General features: G+C 40.8%; 1 protein-coding gene across 1 annotated transcript in view; it reads left to right on the forward strand.

The window, feature by feature from the left end:
- AASS (aminoadipate-semialdehyde synthase) overlaps positions 1-22619 on the forward strand; it is a 71743-nt gene that overhangs the window by 33529 nt on the left and 15595 nt on the right. Inside the window, exons 12-18 of the mRNA XM_032643902.1 lie at positions 6344-6403; positions 6593-6660; positions 9092-9213; positions 9401-9527; positions 13485-13595; positions 13689-13797; positions 16196-16336. Of these exons, the coding sequence (XP_032499793.1) occupies positions 6344-6403; positions 6593-6660; positions 9092-9213; positions 9401-9527; positions 13485-13595; positions 13689-13797; positions 16196-16336 (738 nt within the window). The remainder of the gene's footprint in view (positions 1-6343; positions 6404-6592; positions 6661-9091; positions 9214-9400; positions 9528-13484; positions 13596-13688; positions 13798-16195; positions 16337-22619) is intronic.

Raw genomic sequence — 22619 nt, forward strand, 5'->3', positions numbered from 1 at the left:
ACTTGGGCTTGAAATATATTGATTGTCTTTTCCCTTGAGAATGGATCATGTCATAGTTTTCTCGTTTTCTTAAGCTGAATAATTTTGGAGTACATCCTGGATGAGGTGAAGAGTCATGCTGTGGAGATTCTGGATTGCTACATTTCTCTGAAAAGTGTTGATTTTGTTTGGTTTATTAACTTGGCTAGACTTAAACTGAAAACTCTGTCTCACCTGAGACAGGTAGCTCAAGTTCAGCTCTTTCATCTTTATCTGGATTGCTTGTAATCTGACCTGCGTGTGCTCAGTCCTTCCAGACTTGGACCAGAGTTTACGTGGAAGTTGGGCTTCACTTTATCTGAATCTGTCCTTTTTGGCATTTTCCAGTCACACTCCAGAGGCTGTGGTGCTGTGGGTTTTAGCCCTGTTTCCTCAGATCAGAAAGTCAGTGAGCTTGTTGCAGGTTTTTAGCTCTTCACACCACGTGGCCCCTCCTCAGGGCAATGCCAAGAGAACAGCAAGCTCAGCTATGGCACTGCTGATTGCTTCCGAGTTTTGACACTCTCCCCAAACCGCCTGCTATTCTTCATTCTCTGAAGCCCTCACGTAGTTAGTTTTGTTTGTATTCTGTCCAGAGTTTATGGTTGTTATGTGTAGGAGGGATGGTCTGTTAGAGCTTAGTCCCTACCTGAAAGAGAACTCCCCAGTCATAATACATTAATTAAATCAGCTTGACTCCAGCAGAGCTTTGGAGTAGCTAGAAGAGCTATTGGTGAGCCTTTGGCTTTAATTCATCTTTTGAATCTTCCAAGTATGCATTTCAGTGCAACTCTTACCTTATTAGGCCAAAATATGGAAAGTGTTGCATGCTGATTTGCCTTTGTGAATGGATTTGACTGTTATTTCTTGAAATGTCTTTTTGTTTGGCTGCTCTAAAATCATTTACCATTCTAAGAAGCTGTTACTAGCCATTTGCAAGTCACAAATTATTATGTTTCAAAATTTCAATTACAAGTTTCTTTTTTAAAATTAATTAATTAATCTATTTATTCATTTATGGCTGAGTTGGGTCTTTTGTTGCTGTGCGTGGGCTTCTCATTGCGGTGGCTTCTCTTGTTGTGGAACACGGGGTCAAGATGTGCGGGCTTCAGTAGTTGTGGCACGTGGGCTCAGTAGTTGTGGCTTACGGGCTCTAGAGCACAGGTTCAGTAGTTGTGGCCCATGGGCTTCGTTACTCTACAGCACGTGGGATCTTCCCGGACCAGGGCTTGAACCCATGTGCCCTGCATTGGCAGGCGGATTCTTAACCACTGTGCCACCAGGGAAGCCCTACAAGTTTATTTCTTTTGAACCTTAGATCACAGTTTTTCATTCCAATTTGTCCTTAATCACAATTGCCATTCATTCAGTACAGTTGATCTCATACAGATGTTAGGAGAAAAGCAAGCCAATTCAATGAAATCCTTAGTAAAGTGTGTTTGAGGGTTAGCCCATGTAACTGATGAGGGATAAGTAAAATTTAAATAAAATTTTTCTTAAAGAAAATATAATTTTTTTACATTATATAATAGTATAAAATATTAAAGTCTCACAGATAAGTGATATGTAAGTATACAGCATGATAAATTATCACAGAGACACCCATGTGAACACTACATAGGTAAAAAAGAGAACAATGTTAACATCCCAGAAATCCCCTTGTGCCTCTCCCAGCACCGTTCCCACTCTCCTTCTGAAAGGTACCTACCATCTTGACTAAAAACTATGGATTAGTTTTGCCTTTTTGGGGAAAATTTTATTTTTTGAACATATTAATCAGAGTTTAAACTCATTTCTGTTAATTACAGTGAACTTTTGGGTCTGTTTATGTTCTTTGTTTTACTTCTTCTTGGTTTTCAGTCAATTCTTATCACTTACTATGCCTGTTTGGTTTTGATTGAATGTTGGATATTGTGTATATAAAATTTTAGAGATGATTTGAGGCTCTGGGTTTTGTGTATTTTTTTCAGAGAAGATTTCCTTTGTTTCTGGCAGGGGGATAGGCTAGGGAAAAAAATCACCTCAATTGATGATTCAAAGGTGGGCTTTGGTCCTTTGGAAAACTGATGTTTTTCAATTTACCGTTTATTTAGAATATAGTCTTTCAGGATCGCAAATGAAAATCTGGCCTTTATTAGGATCCCCTTCAACAGAGCTTAAACTCCAGTTTTTGTCACCCTATTGTTTAAGGTCGGCCGAAAGCTCTTCTCAGTTTCTCTCTGCTCAGCATCCCAGCCATTGCTTCCACATTGGTGACTGCATCTAAGAAAAGTGCTTAGATGTCTGTTGACAAAGCCAACTTCCCTAAGTTGTCACAGCTTCTTCCTTTTGTATGTCGCTAAGGTCTTCCAAACAGTGTGGTGGGATTGTCTTGGAGACATCTATCTCAGCCTGTCTTTGAGTACTGGACATTTTTGAAAACTGATGAGTGTCTGTATGTAGTTTTAATAATATGTGTATCTGCTTAATAATATGTGTAACCACTAAAAAATTAAGTATATTTTCTGTATTCTTTTCTGATAATGGTATGTGGCTATACTTAAAGTACTTCGGAGATATTGTGGGTTTAATTTCAGACCACTGCAGTAAAGTGAATATCACAATAAAGTGAGTCACACAAATTTTTTGATTTCCCAGTGCATATAAAAGTTATGTTTAAACTATACTGTAGCCTATTAAGTGTGCAATAGCATTAAGTCTAAAGAAAATGTACATACCTTAATTAAGAAATACAATATTATATATCAACTCTACTTCAATTAAAAAAATACTTTATTGCTAAAATATGTTAACCATCATCTGAGCCTTCAATGAGTCATTATCCTTTTGCAATAGTAACATTAAAGATCACTGATCACAGATCAGCTTAACAAAAATAATAATAATGAAAAATTTTGAAATATTGGGAGAGTTACCAAAATGTGACACAGAGACATGAAGTGAACAAATGCTTTTGGAATAATGGTACTGATAGACTTGCCCGACACAGGGTTGCCACAAACCTTCAATTTGTAAAAAAAAAAAAAAAAAAAAATCAGTACCTGTAAACCACAGTAAACTGAACACGGTAGAACAAGGTATGCCGGTATATGCGCTGTCCTATTTCCCACAGATCTTCCTTTTTGACTTGAGGTCCCTATGGACCCTGTAGCACTGCAGGGCACAAGATATCATTTTGAACCAATATGGAAGTTTTGTTTCAGTTGAGTTCAATAGATATTTCTTGTCTGTTGGAACAAGGCACACATATGAGTGAAGAGAATTAAAACACAGTTTCTGACCTGTAGGAGCATGAGGTCCAGGAAGGGGATAAGATGTGCAACTCTGCCATACGGTGGAATGTGACAGCCATCAGAAAGATGCTAATGATGTCGTGGAGGGAGAGGATCTGCCCTGTTGGGAAAGTCAGGGAAGGTGACATTTGAGCTGGCTCTTGGTGGATGTATAGCATCTGTTCATTTGCGTAGGTGTGGGAGGCATCCTGTGTGATGGAGACGGCAGCAAAGGTGGAAGTAATTTAATGTAAGCTTTCTGTGCGTTGTCTGGTCTGGTGGAGTTAAGGTAGATATGTCGGTTCCATGTTAAAAGGGTCTTAACACCAGGATAAATAGCTTGAAATTAATTTAGAAAAGACTGATGAGGGACTTCCCTGGTGGCGCAGTGGTTAGGAATCTGCCTGCCAATGCAGGGGACACAAGTTCCAGCCCCCGTCCGGGAAGATCCCACATGCTGGGAAGCAACTAATCCTATGGGCCACAACTACTGAGCCTGTGCTCTAGAGCCTGTGACCCACAACTACTGAGCCTGCGTGCTACAACTACTGAGCCCGCGTGCCACAACTACTGAAGCCTGCACACCTAGAGCCCGTGCTCCGCAACAAGAGAAGCCACCGCAATGAGAAACCCACGCACCGCAATGAAGAGTAGCCCCCGCTCGCTGCAACTAGAGAAAGCCCGAGGGCAGCAACGAAGACCCAACACAGCCAAAAATAAATAAGTAAATAAAATAAATTTATTTTAAAAAAAAAAAGAGTGATGAGCCTCAAAGGTGTTATATGTGAAAGTGACAAGACATACCATATGTTCCAGGAGCTTGTGCTTGCAGTTTTGTACTGGTTGAATTCTAGCAAGGGAGACAGTTAAATGCAGTAATCAAACAGCCTTTTGTTGTCTTTTATGTTTGCCTTTCTTTAGGTGGACTCAAGACAATTATTAGGGACTTCCCCGTTGGTCCAGTGGTTAAGTTCCGCGCTTCCACTGCAGGGGGCACGGGTTCTATCCCTGGTTGGGGAACTAAGATTCCGCATACCGTGTGGCATGCCAAAAAAAAAAAAAAAAAAAACGAAATGAGGATTGGCATCTCTGAGGACTGCAGTTCAAGACAATTATTAGTTTCCTTGGGGAAAAAAAATCCATTGAACTTTAAGTAATTATTGCATGTATCCACTAAGGTATTTATTGAATATTTACCATTTTATAATGTAGTAGGCATACAGCAAGATGCCAAGTGCAGTTCCTACTTTCCAGGTCTGCTTGGGGGCAGATTTTGGTAAAGGCTTTTCAGAGGAGGCAATTCTTCAGCTGCATCTTGGAGACCAAAGAGGAGGAGTTCCAGGTAGAGGAATAACATGTGAAGCATCTACATGGTGTGGCGCAGAGGCAGGTGAGGGCGTGATGCAGATACGCAGCTCCACGCTGTTAGCAGGACTGAAGTGTTGGGTGTGAGGCCAATGGGAGGGTTGAGGCAGGAGAGGCAGAGTCAGACTGTAGAGGAGCCTGAGACTAACTTGAAGGCAACAGAAAGCTACTGAATTATTTTAAATAGGCACAGGAGAAATAATCAGATTTGTGTTGTAGATTGGAGATAAATGGAGGAAAGAGAGGTGGGAAGTAGTTCCCCTGGTCCCAGTAAGGCCTAAATAAAGCTGTGGAATTAAGAGATAAAGAGCAGAGAGAGAGAGTGAAAAGATACACAAGAGTTCAGCGGTTTAACCATATACCGAGTGAAATGCGAACTCATTTCATTGTCTACTTACTGATGGCTCCTGGCTTGTAGATGGGGTTGGTAGGTGGAGAAGTCAGCTTGAGAAGGAAATACTCCAAAGGTGCCTGGGAGAAACAAGCAGTGGGGAGACCCCAGGTGTGTCCATTTCATCAGTTTCCCAAAGAATGCTCTGGCTTTGCCATTATCCCAGCAATAGAGAGCCTAGGTGTCTTATGTTTTAGACACATGGAAGTAGTTTTATATTTATTTTAATACAGTAAACAGATACTGTCCTGCCAGCATCTGGTAGGTACATTTTACACTTTCGTAGTTGGATGAGTGCTCTGGACCTTAACCTATGGATAAAGAAGGAATGATCGTCTCATTGGCCATCAGAAGCAATCATACTGACTTATATGACCTTTACCCTTTGGCAGTCTATTCAAGGATTCTATACCTTGGAAGAAAAGAGGAGGACTGGGTTGCTGGGATGTTAATATGAGAGATGTGGCCTTTGTTGTTGGCCATCTGACTCATTCTTGCAAGATAATGGGAGGAGTGTGAATGACTTTTTGAGTTTACTAGGTCAAGTCATTTTCCTTGACACTTTGGAAATGCTGATGTGCCTATAAACAGAACTAATATTGACCCGAGGGAGACTCTCTGTTGTAGGGTTGGTGGCTCTTTTGTCTGCAAGACCCATTCTCTACTTCTAATAGAACAGCCTGAACTCTTTTTTTTTTTTTTTTTTTGCGGTCCGCGGGCCTCTCACTGTTGTGGCCCCTCCCGTTGCGGAGCACAGGCTACGGACTCGCAGGCTCAGCGGCCATGGCTCACGGGCCCAGCCGCTCCGCAGCATGTGGGATCTTCCCGGACCGGGGCACGAACCCGCGTTCCCTGCATCGGCAGGCGGACTCTCAACAACTGCGCCACCAGGGAAGCCCCAGCCTGAACCTTTAGGGAAGGGGTAGAGTTCCTCAGAGGGAGGACTATGGTTATAAAGCGTGTGATGGTATTTACCAGCACGCTCAACATGACACATTTAACTGATGGGGAAGCATAAGTTTTTTTGTGCTTCCAGTAAGCAAACATGATTAAATTTTGGTTTTAGAGTTGGAAATTGTCCTGAAATAATTGTACTAAAATAATGTTTTAGGGGGGCAGAATTCATTGCTTATAGAAAACTTCTTTTACCAATTATCTATACAATTCAGTGATTTTCAAAAAACTGTTTTCTAAACTATTTTCTTTCCTTTGACTAATATTTTCATATGGATAAAATAGCAAGAAGCTATTTCTTTGCAATGTCATTTCTCTCTTTCCAATCTCATTTCCTTTTCAGATATTATCAGACGCGACACAGCCTCTTGAGAGTCAGAATTTTTCTCCTGTGGTGCGAGATGTAAGTTATGAAAAGAATTTCTTTTCATGAATGTCTTTTTCCACCACTATCCTTGCTCCCCATTCTCCCCTTTCCTTTTTCTCTCCCTGTCTTTCTCTGTTACTCTCTCTTTTCTCTATTAGTCATGAGCCCATGTTTGTGGGACTAAATGTGGTGACTAAAGAAATGTCTTGTATCGTATATATTCAGGCAGTGATTACATCCAACGGCACATTGTCTAATAAGTATAAATATATCCAGAAACTCCGGGAGAGCAGGTAAGCATCATTCACATCCTCTTGTTTAATACATTTATTCTTATCATGGATCTCATGAGTACTTTTTTTAATGCTTCCATGTGAGTTCGTGATGCTAGGATTATGCAATATGTAATTTAAAAAAATGTCTGTAAATAATAGGAAATTCAAACGAAGTGACTGCCTGGAACCATTGTGAATTATTTTCCCTTAAACAGTAGTGTAGCATCATTCTGGCTTTCTGTTATCCATGTAGACTTGGGTGTAAGTAAGCAAAACTCCAAAAGCTCTGTCCTTGTTCCTTCTCCAGCATTTTGCATGTTGTAATGTCTCAGCTATTCTCTCAGAGGAAAATGAGCTTGCTAACCCTTTCTGTGGTGCTTTCAGGCTGATTTTTGGTTGAGGGTTTGGACTCTCTTTTGTTTCGGATAATACTCGGAAAAGTGAGCTTTTGGTTAGAAATTAAGAAAAGTAGTGAAGAAAGAAAATCGTGAGAGGTCAGTTTCCCCTGGGGATTCTTACTAGGAGGAAAGTGTCAGGAAGTAATGTGGCAAATCTACAGGAGAGAACAGTTCTCTTAGGAAGATACTTAGCTAAGGCCCTGGTTTCTATAATTGGTTTTACTACTAAAAGTTTGGAAACATTGACATTTCTTTGGAATGTTCTGGTCTCCAACTGATTGCACTTGATCCGTGTTTATATCTGCTCCACTGGCCTATTCACATTAAAAAAAATAACCCGTGCACTGAATTCTCAGGAGAAGCCAGAGTGGGAAAATTAAAAACAAACAAGCAAACTGCCTGGTCTTCTTTCTCAGTTTTTCCACCTATAAGAAGTAAATAAGAGATATGACCAGATCAAGTACTACTGTTACGCCTTTTCCAAATGTGTTTGTTAGCTTACAGTAATTTTTTGTGTGTCAGTGAAATATTCTGGCATGATACAAGAGTGTATAATTTGTTTTTTAAAAAAGCAACTAGTTCTATAACTCCATAGGTGAGTGTCTTGTAGGGGAAACCGCACGTATTTGTTTTTCATAGTTCTGTGTATCTTTGAATTGTCATCATCAGATGATCTGTTTCTTACATTACTAATCCAATGACGTGTCTACCATGACCAGTCGCTCTTTACACACTATATTTCATGTAGCGGCAGGTCTGCTGGCCCCAACTGCTAGGACTTCCTGCCCTCCTTCCCAGGTAGAACCTTGTGCCAAGAGACTGAAAATGAAGATTGCATTTTGGAAGGGAATTGGAGTTATCTTGAATCCCTGCCTTGTTCTCTTCGTTCCTTAGCACAATGATTATTAACCTGGAGCGTTTTGGGGTTGCTGATGGGGTGCAGAGTATTAAAATCTAGGAGCGAGTTCTTAAATATGTATTTTGAACATTTTATTTTTTGGACATCAAAATAATGTGTTTCAATTACACAAACTACAGAAAGTGCTGTTAGAGAGGATCTGTAATAGTGTTTCTTTCTGGGAGGTGAAATGGGATGGGGGTGGAAGTTAAAGGAGTCGTCCCCTCATCAGTAATATGAGTTCTGGGGGTGAAGAGGGGGCAGGAACATTTTACATTTAAATTTATTTTTATTCACTTATAATTAATGAAATGAAGTGAAGTTAAATAAAGGTTAAGGTTTGAGAGACATCCTGTCCTAAAAGATTCCAGCAACAGAGCCTTCTGCTTAAGTCCCTGTCACCAAGCCATTCCATGGTTTTATAATGTTATCTGGGACTCTGATTCAGAAGACATTTAATGAGTATCTTCCATCTTTAAGGCAAAACACAGTGAGCAATAGTGAGTTTATAAAGACAGCTAAGACTCAGTCACTGTCTTGGAGGTCAGAGTTTGCAGGAAAGACAAAGAATTAGCTGTCAGGAAGGCACAAATTCCAACAACAGAAAAATTCAAGAATTAAAGTTCTGCCTAGTGACTCATGTAGGTTTCTACATTTAACCCACGGCATTTGTGATTTTAAAATTATGGTTTTAACTGTTTTCAAGTGACCCTGAAGATAAATCACAAGACAATGTGTAATATGATAATAATCTCCTCCTCAGATCATTGTCTTCTCGGATTGTTGTGAGGAGTAAATAAGGTTCGATGTAAGGCCCCCAGCATGATTTTGAATCATATCCCCCGGAAGGATAGAGTGTGACACCAAGTTACTCAGTTGTGAGTAGCCAGGCGCTGGTCCAGCATCTGCATCTCACTAGTGGTATAGGGAACTCATACACCTCAAAGATCTCAGGGTCTGTTGTTCATCATACAAGATCTAAAATAATGAAAAATGTTGGTATTGGGAACTCCTGTTAAGGTTCTTACTATAAGAAGTGTGGGAAAAAAATAATTGCTTCACAGTCTAAGTTTTAGTCTGGTTTGGGGACAGCAACATTTTGTTATTTGAAATTTTTTTTGTTCAAATTCCCTCCCCCCCGCTTTATTTATAGGGAACGTGTTCAGTCACTCTCAGTGAGCACCAAGAAAAAGGTCTTGGTTCTTGGATCTGGTTATGTATCTGAGCCGGTGTTGGAATACCTGTCGAGGGATGACAATATAGAAATAACAGTAGGTAAATAAGCCCCAATTTTTAAAGAAGAGGAAGTAAAATTGATTTCAAAACATGGCTACTCTGTGAATTTTAGATGACTATCTTGTTTCTGAACTTTGAAAAATTATTTTTGGAGATGTTAAAATGTGTTTTTCTCTCTGACTAGTGGAAGGAAATCTAAAGATTGGATGTTTTAATTCTTGAATAGGCTCTGACATGGAGAATCAAATCGAACAGTTAGGCAAGAAATATAATATTAATCCTGTTAGCCTGTACGTTGGTAAACAAGAAGTGAAGTTGAACTCCTTGGTGGCAACGCAGGATCTTGTCATCAGGTTAGTAAATAGTAAGAAACGATTGCCATATATTTTGTTGTTGCTGCTGTTACTTCTCTTTCCTTATTTTCTCTCCTCTCCACTCTTCTCTTCTCCCCTCCTCTCCCCTGTCCTCCCTTCCCCCTTCTCTCCTCTTCTCTTCTCTCAGTAAACTTTTAAACTCACATGTGCCTCCAGGAAAGTGCACAAATCATAAGTTTGTAGTTCAAAGAATTTTCACAAAGTGAACACATGGTGTAACCATCATCCACATCAGAAACAGAATTTAATAGTATCCAAGAAGTGCTCCTTGTGCCCCTTTTTATTACCAGCCCCATCCTTCAAGGGTAAGCACTGTCCTGGCTTCTAACATAGAGATTCGTTTCTGCTGGTTTTCAGTTTGTACAGTCGGAATCTTTCAGTATGTCCTCATTTGTGGCTGCCTTCTTTCTTCAGCATTGCGATTGTGAGAGTCATTTGTGTTGTTGTCTGTAACTGTAGTTTATTCTCTTTACTGTGTAATATTCCATTCCGTGAATATGCTATTATTATCCATTTGACTGCTGATGAATGTTTAGGTTGTTTCCAGAATTTGGCTATTATGAATAGTGCTGCCATGAACAATGTAGCGTTTGTCTTTTGGTTACCATCTACACACATTTCTGTTGGGTATTCACCTAGAAGTGGAAATGCTGGGTCATGAGGCACTAATGACGTATTTTGGTGGCTATTTTTTCCTTTGGACTTACAAAACTTAAATGAAAGTGAGTCGATTCTCTAGCCCTATGACCATTTTTAGCCTTAGCAGAGGAACATATCCTGAAATATATCATTCATTACTATCTAATACAACTGCAGATCTAACTCTAGATACAGGGCTACAAAATGAAGGCTAGATACTTCACCTTGAAAATACCAAAGTGATAAGAATAAGCCATTTATTCTTAGAATATAATTTTTCCAAGGTGGAAGGAAGAAAGTTAACCTGCTTTTTCATAATTAGATCACTTTCATAGTTAGATCAGATTCAAATGGTATCTTTGGAGGAAGTTCTGCAAGTTCTGTGCAAGTTCTGTGATTTCCTCCTTAAAAAAAGTGGGGGGGGGTGTTGGAAAGCAGACACAAAGAAAGGTAATTCTAAGTGGGAACTTTTGCATTATCTCTTAATATAGGCTCACTTTGGACACTTAAAAACATTATTCAATTTATAAAAATTTAATGTGAATTAATTATTTTTCAGCAAAAGTTTATCAATAACCAATAGACCTTGTCTGTCAGGTTATAATTATGAAAGTAAGTCCTTCAAAATTTAATATTCTAGCCTACTGAATAAAACAAAGAATTTGTTTTGCCACACATAGGTACCTAAACATAACATTGTTTTTTGATTAAAAAAAGAAAACATAACAAAACACATTTTGAACAAAATCAGAAGCAAAATATGACAAGATAATGGACACGATAATAATCTATTAACAGGTGTAAAATTTAGAATTCTGTGACTTGGTGACCTGCAGTAAGATTTAGCATGAGCAAAATCTGTTTTATATTTCATTTTTCTCAGTTGGTTGAATTTCTGTGGTGAATAGTGGAAATGCTGTTAAACATTCCTATAGTGTTTCTTACATAGCTTTTCATTTTTTAAGTTGGAGAAAGAATGTTTTGATGTAAACACAATGTTAGGGACTATCAAAGTAAAATGAGTGAAGAATATGTTTCACAAAAATTTTATAATACGTCAAATTCTCATGGTTTTATTTTGCAGTTCTGGTTTTTAACGATTTAATGCAAAGTAGGAATTGAGTTTGATAAATTACTTTGAAAATTAGATGTGTATTTTGTGTATGTTTTCACAAGTGGCATTTCCAACTATTTGGGTTAATTATGTCCTCTTGAGTAGTTGCTATATTACATACACAATGAATTATGAACTCTAATCCCTTTGTCTGAAATAGGCACCATCAATGGAAGTTCTGTCGTTCTAGTTCTCAGCATATTATTAGGTTGGTGCTGATAATGACCAAATTTAAAAATATTATTAGATCTGGATAAAATTTTTATCGGGCAGGTTTTCAATGTGGAGAATGTGACAAAAAATCCCCACTAACCTTTAAGATGTTGCCACTGAACATTTTCTATTAATACTTTTTCAACTAAGAGTTTTGCAAGTGTATTTCATTCATTGGCTTTTAAAGGGCTACCATATTTAGTAATAATTATTTTTGATTAAAAAAGCCAAAAAGGGCATCCCTGGTGGCGCAGTGGTTGAGAGTCCGCCTGCCGATGCAGGGGACACGGGTTCGTGCCCCGGTCCGGGAGGATCCCACATGCCGCGGAGCGGCTGGGCCCGTGAGACATGGCCGCTGAGCCTGTGCGTCTGGAGCCTGTGCTCCGCAACGGGAGAGGCCACAACAGTGAGAGAGGCCCGCGTACCGCAAAAAAAAAAAAAAAAAGCCAAAAATCATGGGCTTCCCTGGTGGCGCAGTGGTTGAGAGTCTGCCTGCTAATGCACGGGACACGGGTTCGAGCCCTGGTCTGGGAGGATCCCACATGCCGCGGAGCAACTAGGCCCGTGAGCCACAACTACTGAGCCCGCGCGTCTGGAGCCTGTGCTCCGCAACAAGAGAAGCCGCGATAGTGAGAGGCCCATGCACCGCGATGAAGAGTGGCCCCCGCTTGCCACAACTAGAGAAAGCCCTTGCACAGAAACGAAGACCCAACACAGCAAAAATAAATAAATAAATGACTAAACTCCTACCCACAACATCTTCTTTAAAAAAAAAAAAAAAGCCAAAAAACAGAGCTCAAGGGCTTTCATATTGTTACTGGCAAAATATGTACCCAATTTTATTCTGCATGATAATAAGTCTAAGTAACAATACTCTGTTCTATTAACCTGAAGAGGAATAACTGCTTGAGAGGAGGTTTTATTGTTCTGTTTTATGTGAAATAGAGAAAATATGAGGAGGAATTTAACAAGTACAGTGATATACTGTAATAATGTTTACAAGTTTGTATTTATATTTTCATTGGTACTGTGTAGATTGCTTTGCCAAATAGGCAATAAGCTAGTAGAACTTAAATATTACTAAATGATTGACAGGATGCTTGTTATTTCTTGGTAGAATATGAGTATACTCATTTATATGTAAATTTATGGAAATTCATTTTTTTTGTGATTGTGTAGTCCCAGCACCAAAGTAAAACACCAGAGCCAGATTCTTAGAAGACCCAAAGTTGAGTTTTGAGTACAGTTTCAGTTTTTGCTTACCATATAGACGTTTAGCTGTTTTGATAGCTTTTACACCTAACAATACCATTGAAACTTATTTCTTCCCCTGGCCTTTCCTAGACTGTACTCTTTAATGTAACATATGGGTCACTTTGACTTAGTTTAACGATAGCCATTTAGGAGATGTGGAGGTAAAAAGAATAGCAACGTTACCTTTTACTAAGGGACCCAAGACAGAAAATCATAGAAATATAAGGATGAGTAGAATAAAGTCCATTAAATGTTACAAAAGGATAGCTGAGTGCATACAGAGGAAGATCTGGATTTGGGGCAATCTGGGAAAGCTTCTTGGAGGATTTACCTTTTCAGACATGTCTTTAAGGAAGGTATGATCTGGATGGTGGTGGTTGGGTGAGGGACTATTTCAAGGGGAAGACACGGTGAGAGTAAAGGTTCACAAATGGAAAAGTAAAGACTGTGAGTGGAGAATTACAATAGCTTCTTTGGTCCCCATATATGGTTTATGAAGGAGATGCAAGGAGGAAAAATAGAAAGGTTAAGTGAAGGTCATACTGTGGCGAGTTTTAAATATGATAACAGGATGAATTTATTCTGTAGTCTTCAAGGAGTCATCGATCATCTCTGAGAGAATAATCAGTGTGATATCTTCACTTTAGTGCAGTTCAAGGTACATTGGAGGGACAGTTGGCAAAGAAAGTTTCTGATTAGTTTCTCCTGTTTTTAAGCTTGTTGCCTTATGTATTGCATCCTCTTGTGGCCAAGGCATGCATCGCAAGCAAGGTTAACATGATCACTGCAAGCTACATCACCCCGGTGCTAAAAGAATTAGAAAAGAGGTAAGTTTTTGTAGGTTTTCAACAAAGTAGCTCCATGGAATTGTTTTTATTTTCTATCCAAATTTTCCTTCCTTCTCTTTCCACCTCTTTCAGTGTGGAAGATGCTGGCATCACAGTCATTGGAGAATTGGGATTGGACCCTGGTCTTGATCATATGTTGGCAATGGAAACGATAGATAAGGCCAAAGAAGTGGGAGCCACGGTGAGCCCAACTGACACCCAAAGGTCCATTTAGGAAAATATTAAGAGGTCCCGATTTTTGTGTACAGAAATACTCTTTCTATAATTCTGATTAAAGAAACTACTGTATTCTTTTTTTAAAGGTTATACTCCATTTATAATTATTTTTAAATGTTGGCTATATTCCCTGTGTTGGATATATTCCTTGTAGCTTATTTTATGCCTAATAGTTTGTACCTCTTAATCCTCTACCCCTCCTCACTTCCCTCTCTCCATTGGTAATCACCAGTTTGTTCTCTGTATCTGTGAGTCTGCTTCTTTTTTACTGTATTTACTAGTTCGTTGTATTTTTTAGATTCCACATATAAGTGATATCATACAGTATTTGCCTTTCTCTGTCTGCTTATTTCACTTAGCATAGTACCCTACAAGTCCATCCATGTTGTTGCAAATGGAAAAATTTCATTCTTTTTTATGGCTGAATAGTATTCCATTGTATATATGTACCACATCTTCTTTATCCATTCATCTGTTAATGGACACTTAGGTTGCTTCCATATCTTGGCAATTGTAAATAATGCTGCTATGAACATTGGGGTGCATGTATCTTTTTGAATTAGTGTTTTTGTTTTTTTCAGGTATATACCCAGGAGTGGGATTGCTGGGTCATGTGGTAGTTCTATTTTTAGTTTTTTGAGAAACCTCTGTGCTGTTTTTCACAGTGGCTGCACCAATTTACATTCCCACCAACAGTGTATGAAGGTTCCATTTTCTCCACATCTTCACCAACATTTGTTATTTGTGTTCTTATTGATGACAGCCACTCTGACAGGTGTGAGGTGATATCTCACTGTGGTTTTGATTTGCATTCCCCTGATGATTAACAATGTTGAGCATCTTTTCATGTGCCTGTTGGCCATCTGCATTTCTTCTTTGGAAAAATGTCTATTCAGGTCTTCTGCCCATTTTTTAATCAGGTTGTTTGTTTTTTTGATGTTAAGTTATATGGCTATTTATATGTATTTATATATATATATATATATATTTTTTTTTTTTTTTGGCGGTACGCGGGCCTCTCACTGTTGTAGCCTCTCCCGTTGCGGAGCACAGGCTCCAGATGCACAGGCTCAGCGGCCATGGCTTACGGGCCCAGCCGCTCTGCGGCATGTGGGATCCTCCCGGACCGGGGCACGAACCCGCGTCCCCTGCATCGGCAGGTGGACTCTCAACCACTGCGCCACCAGGGAAGCCCTTATATTTTGAATATTAACCCCTTATCAGTCATATTATTTGCAAATATTTTCTCCCTTTCAGTAGATTGTCTTTTTGCTTTGTGGATAGTTTCCTTTGCTGTGCAAAAGCTTGTAAGTTTAATTAGGTCCCATTTGTTTATTTTTGCTTTTATTTCCTTTGTTTTGGGAGACAGATCCAAAAAAACATTACTGCAATTTGTGTCAAAGAGTGTTCTGCCTATGTTTTCCTTTAGGAGTTTCATGGTTTCTGGTGTTACATTTAGGGTCTTTAGTCTATTTTCAGAAGAAACTGCTATATTCTAACTCATACTTTGACTAGAAATTTCAAGTAAAATTTTGAAACTGCAGAAATATTTGTATGGTAAAAAAAAAGTCCAAGCCTTAACAATAGATTTTTAGAGAAATAGATGCTACTATAATATATATTTTGGTTTGATAAAAGATTTTAGACTGCTTTGGAGATTCTATAATACGGTTTGACTTTTAAAAGTGGGAAAAATTCTTTGTAATATTATCAACCTGTTGGTATATAAAGTATCTTTTACACATAAGAAAGAACTATTGGACATGAAAATGTGATGACTCATATTAAACCTAACCTAACCTAATATATATATAACCTAAAACAGGTTATATATATTTTATATATATATATATATATATACACACACACATATGTAATATATATAATCAAATATAGAATCAAATTAATTAAATTATATATCATATCAATTAATATTTATATTAATTACATATTAATTAATACTAATAATTATACATATATAATCAAATTATAATGAAGTATATAATTTGAATTAAAAGTCAGGAGGCACTGACCAAGCAGAATTGAGCTAATGGTTGGATTTTTAACAGAGCAAAATGTTAGCCACAATCTCTAGATGATTAAAAACTATATATATATGTAAACACACACACATATATATATATAAATATAACTGACTTAATCTAAATATAACTGACAAACACCAAATGGTGTTTGGCTTTAAGGATGTATTTTTGAAAGCCTTTGTAACTTTAAGAAAGGAGAAACTGTAGCAAGTTTACCTTATTTGTGTCAGTGTACTCAATTACTCGGATAGATTTGGATAGATTCTTCTCCGTAACTAATTGTTAATTTCCCTAATTTATTGATTCTTTATCTTACAGATTGAATCTTATGTTTCCTACTGCGGTGGCCTTCCAGCCCCCGAACATTCAGACAATCCTTTGAGATACAAATTTAGCTGGAGTCCAGTGGGAGTTTTGATGAACATAATGCAGCCCGCCACCTACCTGCTCAATGGAAAGGTGAAGGCTCATCATCAAAGCTTTAGAGATACAAACCTGCAGTAACTGCCTAAGAAAGTCCAAACACTTTCTCCCCAATACCAGCGCCCTTTAACGCTGGCTGTGCTGCTTGCTCTCCATTCTCCTCCTGCACTGTTTCCCAGTGTGTGTTTTCTGTTCCATTCCGTGTGGTCTCCTCACGGTTCCCAGCAAAGCCCAGGCTCATTCTTTCCTCTTTGCCCTCTTGCAAGTTGTTTCTGCCGTTGAAACACTCACTTCTTAACTTCTCTGCGTGCGTAACTACTGGTCATCTTGCAATTTATTTCAGCCTGACAAACATTTACTGAGTCCATACTATGTGCTAGACTTGGGCCAAGGCACTAAAGGTTGTCATGCTGAATGAAGTTTCTGATCTCAGAGAACTCACAACTAGAATGGGGATAGCTCTCGGAATGGAGGGTGTGATGGGTCAAGGAAGGAAACTAAGATTTCTTCCCAGCTGCTGTGTGGCAGAACGTAAGAGGGCTCTGAGTTTAGTACTATTTTCATCATTGTACTCTAAGGAAACTGTGGCGCAAAGAGAATGTTCACAGTCATGCAGCTGGGATTCAAACCCAGGTCTAACTCTAAAGCCTTTTTTCCCCCTCTTTTACCAGATCGCTTCATGGCAGGAAAGGCAGACAGTAGAATAAATAGGTATAATTCAATGAGAGAAGTTCCAAAGTATGCTAAAGTGCCACAGCGATGCAGATGAGAGGCCAATTGACTTTTTTTTTTTTAACATCTTTATTGGGGTATAATTGCTTTACAATGGTGTGTTAGTTTCTGCTTTATAACAAAGTGAATCAGTTATACATGTACATATGTTCCCATATCTCTTCCCTCTTGTGTCTCCCTCCCTCCCACCCTCCCTATCCCACCCCTCCAGGCGGTCACAAAGCACCGAGCTGTGCTATGTGGCTGCTTCCCACTAGCTATCTACCTTACGTTTGGTAGTGTGTATATGTCCATGCCTCTCTCTCGCTTTGTCACAGCTCACCCTTCCCCCTCCCCATATCCTCAAGTCCGTTCTCTAGTAGGTCTGTGTCTTTATTCCTCTCTTACCCCTAGGTTCAATTGACTTTTGACTTGACCTTGGTGAGGAGGTCGGGGAGAGGAAAATTAACAGGGAAGAGAAGATGTGCTCAGCCTTGAGGGATAAGAAGGCGCCAGCCTGGCAGAGACACTGCCACTCATGACTGTGCTCAGCAGTGTCCAAATCACGTCTGTCTGCTTTCATGGTTTATGCTCTTGATTGTAAGGAAAGACTCACATTTAGGAACAAACATAACTAGACCAAGGGTTCCTCTTTATATTTTGTGCCCTAAGCACCTCACTCACCTCACCATAGTCCCAGCTCTGCAGGGAGTGTTGAATTACTTGATCAGATGTGGGTCTTAACAAAGATTATCCTGGCAGCAATATTATAAGTTCTCAGTGTATCTGTGATCTAAATGTATTTCGTGTAAAAACCGGAGTAAATTGAAAGAATTTCTTAAGGTGAATGTCATTGTCAGCCATCGACTTCTGTACCTGTGAGCGGCTCACGGTCTTGGCTGAACGCTGGAATCACCAAGGCACTTTAAAAAATCCTGATGTCTGGGCCTCATCCCCAGAGATTCTGATTTGCTTGGGCTTAGGGATCTTTAAAAACTTCCCAAATGGTTCTAATGTGCAGGTGAATTTGAGATGGACTGACTTAGTGACCAGAGGACCACAGCTGCACTGAAAACACTACTGGACAAGCAAGACACTTGACCTTGATTCTGGAAAGACACATTCACATGGTTCAGGATATGAAACAGAACCCTTGAGTTGTGGTCCAAGTGCTGACATCCCTCAGTGTCACCAAAGGCCAGGCAATCTAGTTCTCTAATTCTAAGAACCATGAAGGTTTGGGTCTCAGTCTCACGTTCTACCAGACACACGCCCTTTTCTATGCTACTGCCGATCTCCTCTTCAACTGCCCCTTCTACCTTCTGCAGTCATGGAACAGAGACTGGCCTATGGTTGGTATAAACTCACATGTGAATGCAGGAAGAATTCTTGCTTCAGCTGGGTAAAATGCTTATTCTCAGGAGGCCATATAAAAGATAAAGAGGGCTTCCCTGGTGGCGCAGTGGTTGAGAGTCCGCCTGCCGATGCAGGGGATGCGGGTTCATGCCCCGGTCCGGGAGGATCCCACATGCCGCGGAGCGGCTGGGCCCGTGAGCTATGGCCGCTGAGCCTGTGTGTCCGGAGCCTGTGCTCCGTAACGGGAGAGGCCACAACAGTGAGAGGCCCGCGTACCGCAAAAAAAAAGAGATAAAGATGATAACAAGGAGCAGGTCAGTGGAATGCAATGTGCAACAGAAAGAGCATGGAACCTGATACCGGTGTGTCTGACTTGGTCCTCTAGCTCTGCCATTGCTGGCTGGGCGGCACTAGAACAGTCATTTCATCTCTCTGAGCTTTGAGCTCCTTGCCTGAAGATAAGCATAATCACACCAGCCTTGCAGGGGTCTTGCAGTAGGGCTCAGTGAGGCCATATAGATTACAATCTGCCACACAGCAGATCTTTGGGCATGTCGTAAGCCCCTAGCAAACATCAGCTGCATAAAGAAATTAATGGTGGTAGGAGCTCAGGAAAAGCAAGAGGTTATTTTCAGGCAGCAAAAGTTGTATTTGTTGAATTTGAAGTTTATCCCTTTTATCCTGAACTCCTTTTGTAAAAGAGGAGTGCTGTTTGCATCTCCCTGACACTGTGGAGGACACCAAGAGAAAACACGATGCTTTTCTTCTCTTTGCTAAAATCATACTTTTTTCAAGGTCTCCTCTTGTGGACGCAGCTCTTCCTGACCACTCCAGCCCCTGTTCACTATTCTTTTGTCTGAACTCCCACACTTTGGTTGTCTGTGTCTACCACTTTTTCTGGATGCTGTATTATTCACTCAGTAATTCAAGTGTGTCGGTCTGTCTCCTAACCCAGATTGTTAAACATCTCAAAACCTCTCTTGTTCCTCCATTGCCTCTGTCACCATCACCCTCCACCATGGAGCAGGCCTTATGTAATACACAGAATCATCACGGGGGAACCAGGTGACTTCTCTGGCTTCTGCTTTTTTTTTTTTTTGGGGGGGGTACGTGGATCTCTCATTGTTGTGGCCTCTCCCGTTGTGGAGCACAGGCTCCGGACGCGCAGGCTCAGTGGCCATGGCTCACGGGCCCAGCCGCTCCACGGCATGTGGGATCTTCCCAGACCGGGGCACGAACCATGTCCCCTGCATCGGCAGGCGGACTCTCAACCACTGCGCCACCAGGGAAGCCCCTGGCTTCTGCTTTTAAGTTGAAACGTTAAACTTTTCCAGCAACTCAGGCAGTGGTCTAGGAATTAGGATGTATTTCATTGGAAATAACTGCAAGGATGTAGGACATGATCTACCTCTGGTACTACTGCTAACTTCTAACTTCTAATCCTGTTTCTAATGCATCTGATTTCCTTCCACATGTTTGGAGACAGTGACTGTGTCTTCTCTGAGTTCTGTTCCCTCCATGGGTGGTGGGACATTGGTGACACCTGGGGGTGACATGGCAGACCTTCGCCATCATCTCCTTCAGCTTCCTATCCCAAGCCACTCCCAAGCTAAACAAATACACTAAGTAAGGATCGTGCTCGCTCTGCAAACACAGATTTGAGATAGGTTTTCTGGCTCTCTTCCTATTGCCTTCCCCTCCCTTGACTGTAGCACCCAGCCTTCCCTCTGTAGCTGCTGCTCTCTATTGCCTGCAGCCATTCTTTTATATTTTTAATTTATTTTATTTATTATTTTTGGCTATGCTGGGTCTTTGTTGCTGCACGCGGGCTTTCTCTAGTTGCGGCAAGTGGGGGCTACTCTTCACTGCAGTGCACAGGCTTCTCATTGCAGTGACTTCTCTTGTTGCGGAGCATGGGCTCTAGTTGCGCAGGCTTCAGTAGTTGTGGCTCACGGGCTTCAGTAGTTGTGGCTCGCGGGCTATAGATCGCAGGCTCAGTAGTTGTGGCACACGGGCTTAGTTGCTCCGCGGTATGTGGGATCTTCCCGGACCAGGGCTCGAACCAGTGTCCCCTGCATTGGCAGGTGGATTCTTAACCACTGCGCCACCAGGGAAGCCCACCTACAGCCATTCTTAACTCAATTTTCAGGTGCATCACTGGTGGCATGATCAGGAATGCTGTACCTAGTCAATTAATATCCTTTTCAAACTACTGATCCACAGATGAGCACAATTAAGGGGACGGTATGGTATAGTAGAAAGAACACGGACACTGGAGTCAAATAGACATGGGTTTAAATCTGCCCCTGGGTGACTCTATCAGCCTGAGTTTTTACCTCTGAAAAGTGGTTTATTGCGTGGATTAAAGGTAATGTATATAAGGCACCTGGCACACAGTGGGCCCTCATAAATGCTTGTCTGTATATTGCCTGTGTTAAATGTCTTGTTGGTTTAGTAATCCAGCTTATTGTCAGTGGTTCTCAGTGGTTGGGGGACGTGTGGGTGTGGGCGCATGTGTGGGGAAGAGTCACACTTAGAGCAGTCTGCACCAGCAGCGAGTAACGAGCCACTGTTTCTGCTGGGAGTGGGTCTTGGATGGAATCATGGTTGAGTCAGAAAAAAAATGCATATTCTCTGCCAAATGGAAAAATATGCCTCTCTTTCTTATCTGTCATATAGGGCGGGGCTTATTAATGAATCCCATGATAGGACACTAGAAATACAAGTCTGAATTGATATCAGATGACCTAGTAATTTGGGGGTCAAGTTCCTTCAGCAGCCATCAGCCTCTAAATGGATCATTACCATTCAGCTTGTATTTTCCCTGTTTTCTTTACAAGGATCTCATGATAGACTTAGGAACCAGCTGATTTATTTCTGATCAGTACAGTGCTGGGATATAGTGGTCTTTATTGAATTTTTCTTTAAAAATCCCTAACCTGCAAACAAGTAAACCAAACTTTAGAATTGCCATAGGTTGTAGAAGAGAGATAGGTGGGAAGACCCTAAAAGTAAACATTTGCCTCTTTATTAGACTTTTTAAAAAAATTTAGAATCCTGATGGAAGAAATTTGTTTCAAAGAAAAAGTACAGAAATGGCTCTTCAGGAAATGTTTACTGTGAAGTTCAGAAGAGTTTGACAAGAAACTTAAATGAAAAGCATTCCTCACTTCCTGCTGATTCCCACTCTTGGGATTTTTTTGTTTTGTTTTGTTTTGTTTTTTGCTATACGCGGACCTCTCACCGCTGTGGCCTCTCCCGTTGCAGAGCACAGGCTCCGGACGCGCAGGCTCAGCGGCCATGGCTCACGGGCCCAGCCGCTCCGCGGCATGTGGGATCCTCCCGGACCGGGGCACGAACCCGTGTCCCCTGCATCGGCAGGTGGACCGCCAACCACTGCGCCACCAGGGAAGCCCCTCACTCTTGGGATTTTTGATGGTCCTTGGTGCTCTTCAAAGTGAGCCTTTGACTGCGGAGGCCTCTCCAGGCATGACTCTGTGGTCAGCACTGCCCATTTCCTTCTGGGGCTTCAGCTATACATATACATACCTTTCCATTTTCCCTTTCATACCAAGACATACGCAGAACCTCCCTACAAATAAACCCTGTGAATCATTAAGTTTAGCCGAAGACTCCTTTGAGCAAATTGCTCAGACCCCACCAGAAGGTACGTCACCAGCTCCCTTGTGCGGTGTTTCTTCGTGCAGCTTTTAGATGTGGTCAGAGATTGTTTCCAGTGGTGCAAGCAGGACAAAAAGTCTAGTTCCACCAGGATTCTCAGCCCTGATTTTATTACTCCAGAATGTTTTCCATGATCTCAAGGATGATCATCAACCTCACAAACTGAAAGAAAAATTTAGCCCTTTAATCAAAATTAACGGGAAAAAATGCTTCACTGCATTTTGATTGTGTATGATGGGGGCAGAGACGTAGGAACGAGGATTACTGAGAAATCAGAAGAGCTTGGGAATCGGTGACATAACTTCTCAGAGGCAGTAAGATCAGGAGGTAGTATATATATATTTTTGAGTTTCACTGTATGTTCATTGCATTGTCCTTGTGAGAAGGCATCTCCCCCACTCCATTTCCCAAGATACACATGTTGGTTGACCAGTCCAGGCTGAAGCACTTTAGCTCCTGGGTCTTGGTAGACATTAAGTAAAGGTTTGTTCAATGAACAAAGGGTTGCACGGAGGCAGGAGTTGAATCTTATTCATCACTGTCCTTATTCCCAGGTGTGATCCTGGCACAC

The sequence above is a fragment of the Phocoena sinus genome, chromosome 9 (genome assembly GCF_008692025.1).
Source record: "Phocoena sinus isolate mPhoSin1 chromosome 9, mPhoSin1.pri, whole genome shotgun sequence".
Taxonomy (NCBI): domain Eukaryota; kingdom Metazoa; phylum Chordata; class Mammalia; order Artiodactyla; family Phocoenidae; genus Phocoena; species Phocoena sinus.